At 43.5% G+C, this 7538-nt stretch overlaps 1 protein-coding gene across 4 annotated transcripts; it reads right to left on the bottom strand.

Moving 5' to 3' along the window:
* Positions 1–1579: 1579 nt before the first annotated feature.
* On the bottom strand, positions 1580–7507 carry anp32b (acidic (leucine-rich) nuclear phosphoprotein 32 family, member B). 4 transcript variants are annotated; one of them, XM_040187729.2, is made up of 7 exons: positions 6794–7507; positions 4350–4499; positions 4128–4250; positions 3575–3761; positions 3228–3349; positions 3053–3116; positions 1580–2300 (listed from the first exon to the last, which is right to left on the bottom strand). In XM_040187729.2, exons 1-7 carry the CDS (start codon positions 6845–6847, stop codon positions 2212–2214), a joined length of 789 nt encoding a protein of 262 aa, XP_040043663.1. In that variant the 5' UTR covers positions 6848–7507; the 3' UTR covers positions 1580–2211. The 4 variants fall into 4 exon arrangements, with proteins under 4 accessions (XP_040043663.1, XP_040043665.1, XP_040043666.1 ...); XM_040187731.2 differs by having other exon boundaries at positions 1580–2297; positions 6794–7484; XM_040187732.2 differs by lacking the exon at positions 6794–7507 and adding an exon at positions 4952–6632.
* Positions 7508–7538: the final 31 nt, after the last annotated feature.

The raw sequence follows: 7538 nt of genomic DNA, 5'->3' as shown, positions 1-7538 counted from the left end.
CCTCCGGCCCCCGACGTATTACAGAGAGGAGAACCCTCCGATTGTATTAAATCAGACGAGGGTGCTTTTCTTTAACAAGGATTGGTAAGAGGAAGGATAGTAGCTTATTTCTCGGCATGTTGTGTAAAAAAACAAACAAGGTTGTAAAATTCCCTCTGCCTTCTTTAAACAGTAAGCATGTTTAACAAGCTGATGTATTTGGGGGGGGGGGGGGTCAAACAATATGCTTTTGAGTGCATCGAGGGCAATGAGGCTGCAGTAAATCTGATGTTCCAAAAGGAACAGTATCACTTTAAGACGACAGAATACTGAGCTCACTGCCGCGTTAATCAACAGATATTCAGTCATCTATTAGGATATTTGTGGTGTACCACCCTTGTCATTTTAGTATCCGCTTGTTATACATCAGAATGAATTAAGGAGTGGAAAAGGAACATTGTTCTCCAAATATTTTTCTTGCTGTTATCTTCAAATTATCTTATGAATTAATCATCCCAATATTCTGCTGAAGCAATGATTCCTTTGCTGTACTAAAAATTGCAATAGATTGATTCTCTGTGTTTTTTATTATTAATGTGTCCAATACCAAGTCCTCAGAAAAAACATCTCGACAAGCCAATTGCGAGCGACGTTATCAATCTATTCCAGAGACCTATTGGTATTGAAGCATGCAGACAGGCGTTGTACCATGGCAAAAGGCTGCAGTCATCTGTAGCACTCAATGCCTGCAGATTCTGATCTGATTTAATAAACCGCTGCACTAAAGAGTCGTAGCTCGGTTCGTATAAGCCCTTCTGTGCATTGCCTGAATGCATTTTACTGCAGTTGTGATGTTTCCCATCATTTTCCGTTTGTGAAAAATATTTCCTTTAACCACCAGCCAATTAAATCAGCAGTGCTGCTCGCAGGTCCTGTAGCTTTCCTGATTTCACTGTTGACTATTTGGAGTCTCGCAGGCTGCAGCGTGTAGACCGCTAACATTGTTCATCTGAACACCTGAAGTTGAAATTGTTTAAAATAGCAGCCACAAACACTTCCTCCTCATAAGCACAGTAATGCCACTGTTGGCCTTTTTGTTTAAAATAAAGGGGCCTAGTGCTTACGATCTTGTGGAAAAAATAGTTGATTAAATTAAGTTTTAAAAGATATTCTTATATGTACTCTTAGAAGCTAGTCATTTAAATGTACTATCCAAATCCTAAGTTATTATATTAAGTTACAAAAATAACTTACCATAACTTTTAGCTACATTTTTTAAATCTGCAACGATTTAACCTCTTCAGCCCAAAAGAAGTTATTTAAATGAAACGATAAGCAAATGTTTGACTCCTTGCAGCTCACAAAGACGCTGTGATGAGGAGCAGGTGCTTATTAAACCAAACGGGCACCGCTGTGATCATTCGCATATTCTATGCGAAAAAGCAATTGGCCAACGCTAAAACGACACTTATTCAAGAATTAATAGTATTGATTCAAGGAAGATTTAAAAAACAAATCATGCAAGTGATTTAAGACATAAAGCCTTTCTCTGGACTCATAAAAATATTGGAAATTCAAGGCAGGAGGAGAAAGGAGCAAAAAATGTTAACATTTTATTTACAAAGTTGTTTTTTTGTCATACAGAAAGTAAAAATGTAGCTACAACCTTGATTTGTGCAACAGGCGGCCACGGTAAAAATCATGGCTCGCTGGTTGCACAGCTGCTATAGCAATAATCTTATTGGGAAAAATAAGGAACAGAACAAAATAATAAGACAATAAAATTGAACTAAATAAACCCAAACAACAAAAAAAATAATTCATCCAACAAAATATTAAAAGCACAGACCCAAAACTAGATACCAGTCCCAAAGTCCTCACACGGGAATACATAAAGGGGGCGGTCGACAGTGAAATGGTGGAACGCTGAGTGCTGGGCTGCCTGAGAACCTCTGGGCAATGTGGGGGTGGGTGAGGTGGAGGGTGTTGGGTGGCTCTCAGTTCCACGAGGAGGGGAGGGAGAAGGGGGAAAAGGGTGTGGCAGCTCCACTCGGCACACCCATCCGGTACAGTCTTGCCCCATAAAAAGGGCACAGAGCTGGGAGAGGGTGGGGGGGGGGTAGACACGGGTTACAAAGGCGGTGTGAGTTGTAAGAGGGCGGACGTTCGGGTTTGTGGGAGAGTGAAGGGGGGGGGGGGGGTAACTCTGTAGGCTCTCATTCAGTTTTGCTCTCAATCGTCGTCCTCGTCGTCCTCATCGTCGTCCTCGTCCTCAGGGTCTCGCTTTCTCTTCTCCCCTTTGCCGGCTTCTGCTTCTGCTTCTGGGTGCAAAGAGACAATCGGTGTCATTGTGTGCCAAAATCATGAAGGGGGGTATGACTGTCTATTTAGGTGCAGATTTTTCAAAATAAAACATTTTTCAGAAAAACAAGTGAAATGAAAGCAGGATTCTTTCTGTGCGGCCGGGTGCCAAACGGCGCGCGGGCCGGTGTTTGGGCACCACTGATCTATCATACAAATTTGGCTGAGTGCAGTTTTATTTTCCTAAACAAACTTGGGGCAAACCATGTTGCCACAACAACCGCCACGTCGTGTGACGAACCCTCGAGCGTTTATAACCACGGCCTTTTGATTGTTCTGATCAAACGGATCTGATTGAGATCATAGATTGAACCAAAACACGTATGGTGGTAATAATACTACAGTGTAGGCGGTAGCTTCAATTTAGAGTCAAAGAATGAAAGGTTTGAGGGGAAATTAAGACACATTTTGATTTCACAACGGCGGCAGGTTTGCAGGTGCGTATATGCATACCAGTCTTTTACAGTGTCAGTCCGCAATTTTCCTTCTAATAGTTCCCTGCCTGTTTTAATAAAGAAACGTACGTCTAACCCAATATGGGAGTTTAAGCAACGTCTCTTCAGGACGTTAACATGAACCAGTTCTTGCCCTTTTGCAGGGTTTGTAGTGGTGATATGAAGAGCGATGGTGTTATGTCTTATTATAATACTTAACTGCATTGAAATGATTAAGAGGTGTTCGGGGTTTTCACTGCAAAGGAAAGGATACATACCTTCTTCATCTTCATCATCATCATCTTCATCATCTACTTCCCCGTCCTGAGCAAAGTCTTCCTCCTTTGTTGACAAATGTTTTAAAAAGTTAACAGAAAAGAATGTAGCCAAACTCCTCCCAGCAATGTCTCCTGCTAAATTATTGCGGTTTAATTTTTTTAAATGTATTATTACCTCATCTTCTCCGCTGACCTCATCGTCGTCTTCTCCTTCTACCTCCTCTTCGTCTTCCTCGTCATCCTCTTCCTCATCAAAGTCCTCCTCCTCGCCATCCTCATCTTCCTCCTCCTCTCCCTCTGAAAAAACAAAAGCAAACAAATCGTTCCAACGACCACAGAATGGAATCGTGCTGCAGGTAAAGTCCAACGAGAAGACTGTAATCAAATTGTGTTTGCAGCGAAAATCAAAAACTTCCAGCAGTCAGGATTCGGTCAAACTGCATGCTCGTATCATCCAGCAGTATTATTTGTATTTCACATCGATGTCTTCACAGCTGCAGTGGACTTAGAAGAACCTCTCACCCTCGTCTTCGTCGTCATCTACGCCGTCCACCTCTCCGTCGGAGTCGGAGGCTTCCCGGTCCTCCGTGTCGTATCCATCCAGGTAGGTGAGCTGTGGCAGCAGCTTGAACACGCTCTCTCTGTAGTCGTTCAGGTTTGTCACTTCGCAGTTGAACAGGTCCAAACTTTTCAGATTGTCCAGCTTTTTCTGCGGATCAAATTCGGTAAAGATGAGAAACCGCTGGTTGACGTGTTAAGGGTCAAAAGCAACTAGAGACTGAAGTGTGTGTGTGTGAGTGTGAGTGAGGTTTGGCTGATGTGAAATCAACCAGTGGATATTTGGTAGTATTAGGACACTTGAGTTATCTGTATTTTGTTGGTCAATGACATATTTGTTAGTTCAGCATGACAAGATCGTCTATAACATGTGTACTTAGTCTAACAATGACATTTGACATTAGATTGACACAAGATAACAAAAGTCCAATGTCTGCACAAGCCTAAAACTGAATACACACGTTGTATTAGCGTGCAGATAGACTTGTGTGTTAGTTTTGCTTCTGAAAACACATACCAATGGTTCCAATGTGCTAATGTCTTTCAATTTGTTGCCACTCAGGTTTAGATGTGTGAGGTTGGGTAGTTTTTCTGCTAAAACATCGAGGCCGCCGCTGATTCTGTTGTCGCTCAACTCCAGCTGAAAGAGGTAGAAAGAAACGTGAATCCAGCTGGCATTTTGTCGCGCTTCAGCGCGCACATGAAGGGTAAGAATGGGAAACAGCGTTTTTCTTTTTACCTTTTTGAGTTTTGCTAGTTTGGGCAAGTTGGAGACTGACATTAAGCCGACATTTATCAAACTCAGAAACTCCAGGTTGACAAACTCGGCTGTGAGGCCTTCGATTTTTCCTTCGACTGATCGACAATTGTCAAGGACAAGTTCTCGTACCTGGAATACAGAAACATATACATCACATAAATAAATCATCTACGGTTTTATCCATTTAGTAAAACTGCACTTGCTATTGTTCCATTATAACATTGGAATTTTTCTGATACAAAAATGACGCCATTTTTTATTTTTATAGACAACATAACGTTTAATAGGTGTGTTTATTGGGGAAATGTACTGTGTCTAAAGTCACATAAAACGTATTTTGTAGTTGCTGTAAAATATTACAAAACAAGTCCGAAGGCGGAGTTAATTGGAGTCTGTTAAAGCCAACGCTGGTTGCGCAATTAAATTTTTGGGAAAAATCGTTGCAAAAAAAAAGAAAAAAAGTTGGTGACAAACGCCATAGATCACGTTTCCTCAGGTAAAATCACACCGAATAGTTTAATGTGTCTCAATCTAGAAAAAAAACACGTGTGGGTGATGTGCGACGGATAATGTGTAGATACCATCGAGACGATGAAGAGCAAAGCGGTAGTTTCCCCCCCCCCGTGAACCCACGCCGCTAAAGTCACTAATGACGAACGCAATGGGTTTTAGAGCGCTAGCTTTAGCGCGTTAGCTCGCTACATGCTAGCCGTTGCCCCCCTTCTAAACGCTGCCGTGCAGCGCGAGGAGCAGCTCCAGAGGTCTGCCCGCCATTAGCCAACCCATCAGCAACGGAAAGGATTGCGAATACACCCTTAGCACAGATTTTCTTTTTACCCCCCTGCCGTTAAACCAGCTTTCATTTGGGAAGTGGAGTATTCCCTGTCGTCGAGCGGACGGCCGATAAATGGCGAGTTTGTTACAAGTTACAACGTCGTTTTCAGGTCGATGGAAATATACTGAGAACGGAAATTTAGTGAGGAAAAAAAAAACAAAGATGGAGACGGTTCCTTTCTCCCAGAGCTTCAAAGACGACAGAATGACAACATGGCGATTCCTGAAACACAGTATGCAGTTCTCCGAACACTAATGGCAAAAGCCACTGCTTTTAAAGTGTAATGGTCGTTGCTTACACGTTACCTACGTTATTTTTTACCGTGTTTAAATCAGTTTATTTTTTTTATGTTATGCATGAGTCGAGAGGACATGACGACCGTCGAGCGTGTGGGCTGCCCACGCGTGAAGCGGGGCGCACTGGATCCCCGTGTCACCGCTGCCTCGGTTAATAAAACCACCGGGAAACACATTGATCCGCTTTGGTTGCAAACCAACAACAAGTTTAGATCCGCTTACAGTCACCGGGCGAAAGAACCGTCGAATTTTGACGTTTTAACTGATTGTATTAGTGTTGTCTTTGTACAGTGGCGGTGATGTGGCGGGAAAATAAATACTTTAGCTAAACGTCTGTCGCCAGACTTCGTGAAATAAGTGCAATATTGTACGCAGGGAGATTAAAGGCTAACGGAAACGTAGGAGCCATACAAGTCTGTAAGCTATTTGGGGCATAAACAGCTGCACGCTGCCGACGGGAGCTTACGAATCAACAGCTTAAAATGTGTTGTTTTTTTTAACAATCTACGTTAACATCCATTCCTGTAAATATGAGCTGGCTTTGGTCATCAGTGGTTGAATGTTTAGCGATCGAGGAACGGATGACTGTTTTTTGTTGTCGCTGCTGAATCCGTCCATTCGATGCCGCCGTACGGCGATTTCAAGACGTAACTCGTGATCGCCGATGTCTCGTTTTACATGTAACAGAACAACCCGCCGCGGAGTCGTAACGAGCATTTGTAACCCCTCTGTTAGAAGCGCCCCATTTTAGCAGTTTATGCTAGCAGCAAAAACATGGCTTCCGAGGTCCGTGCCGAATTTTACCGCTCCGCGAGACGGCAGCCGCGGCGCGGCATGCAGACCCTCCCGACATATATCCGCGTATAAAAGAAGTTTACTAATTGTGCTACGACGGGGGGGGAGGGTGAATCCGTGCGAACGGCGTGCGTGTGTGTGCACACCGGTGGCCCGAGCGAGGCTGCGAAACGGTTAAAGCGCCGCAATAAATGCCAGCGAGCGGAGGAATCGGTCCGTTTTAAAGTAACGATTGAATAACGATTGTTAGCGTTTCTCCTCTCCGGTGCCCCCCGTACGCCCCAACCGAGAGCGGCATAAAGGGATTAAAGCGTTGCAGCGCGAGTGTGTGTGTGTGTGTTTTTTTTCGCCCCATAATAAAAGCAGAAAGCACAATATAAAGCCCATGTGGTCACCATTACGTTAGCCACACAGGTCACTCGCAAAGCAAAAAAAAAAAAGTAGCTAGCGAGGCTAGCCAGAAAACTAAGGGTTGGTTTTAAAAAAGCACGACTCACATCAGACGGTGTCCTGTTTCTTAGCTCCAAGTGGATCCTCTTTTTCATGTCCATCTTTGCCCTATGAAAGTGAAACTTTTCTCTCTTGGGTTTTGGTGGGCTCTTCAGTCCAAAGGCAGAGATGCCCTAATGGAGGGAGAATATAGGACTGTATAATGAACTGAGCCAAACGCTAAGTTAGTCGGAGAGAGGAGAAACCATGGAGGGAAACGGGACTGAAACAAAATATATGCTCAACAGCGCCATCTGCGTCCAGAAACGCCCATCGCCCCTGTGAAGGCATTGCAGTCACAAAACATGACGCTGCCCCGAACCGGTGCTGTGGTGCAATTTATTTCTGCGAGGAAAGTGCTGTACGGTGTTCGGTGGGATTGTGTCTGTAAAGTCAGTTTTAAATAAAAGTGAAAGAAATCCACATTGTGGGCACGGATTCGGTCGAACGCCGTTTAGCCAACTGGACGTCGATAAAGTGGGTCATATGGTCAACTTTGATCATCTGCTCGTCCCACAGTTCCAGCCATTTAAAGTGAGGACGTATTAAGCTTTATATTTTTATCGTCTCACGTTGAAGGAGCAGAAGAGCCGAATATCTATATCTCTTTTCTTTTCCAAAATGCATAATTGTAACTGTGGCAGAAAAATGATGAATGTATGATCCACGTGACCGTTTTGATCAATAAAGTGCATAATGGAGAAATTGTGTTGCACCTTTTTTAGTTCATAAATGCCAGATTCCTTTAACCGT

The sequence above is a fragment of the Gasterosteus aculeatus genome, chromosome 9 (genome assembly GCF_964276395.1).
Source record: "Gasterosteus aculeatus chromosome 9, fGasAcu3.hap1.1, whole genome shotgun sequence".
NCBI classification, from domain to species: domain Eukaryota; kingdom Metazoa; phylum Chordata; class Actinopteri; order Perciformes; family Gasterosteidae; genus Gasterosteus; species Gasterosteus aculeatus.
This window is presented reverse-complemented; position numbering and strand designations above follow the sequence as displayed.

What these genes read in the sequence shown, in the direction of transcription:
- anp32b (XM_040187729.2), bottom strand. Translation starts at nt 6,847, where the DNA reads ATGGACATGAAAAAGAGGATCCACTTGGAGCTAAGAAACAGGACACCG. An exon ending in AACTAGCAAAACTCAAAAAG is followed by an intron (nt 4,251 to 4,349) that starts GTAAAAAGAAAA and finishes TACCTCTTTCAG; the next exon opens with CTGGAGTTGAGCGACAACAG. An exon ending in TGATGATGAAGATGAAGAAG is followed by an intron (nt 2,301 to 3,052) that starts GTATGTATCCTT and finishes CTTTGCACCCAG; the next exon opens with AAGCAGAAGCAGAAGCCGGC.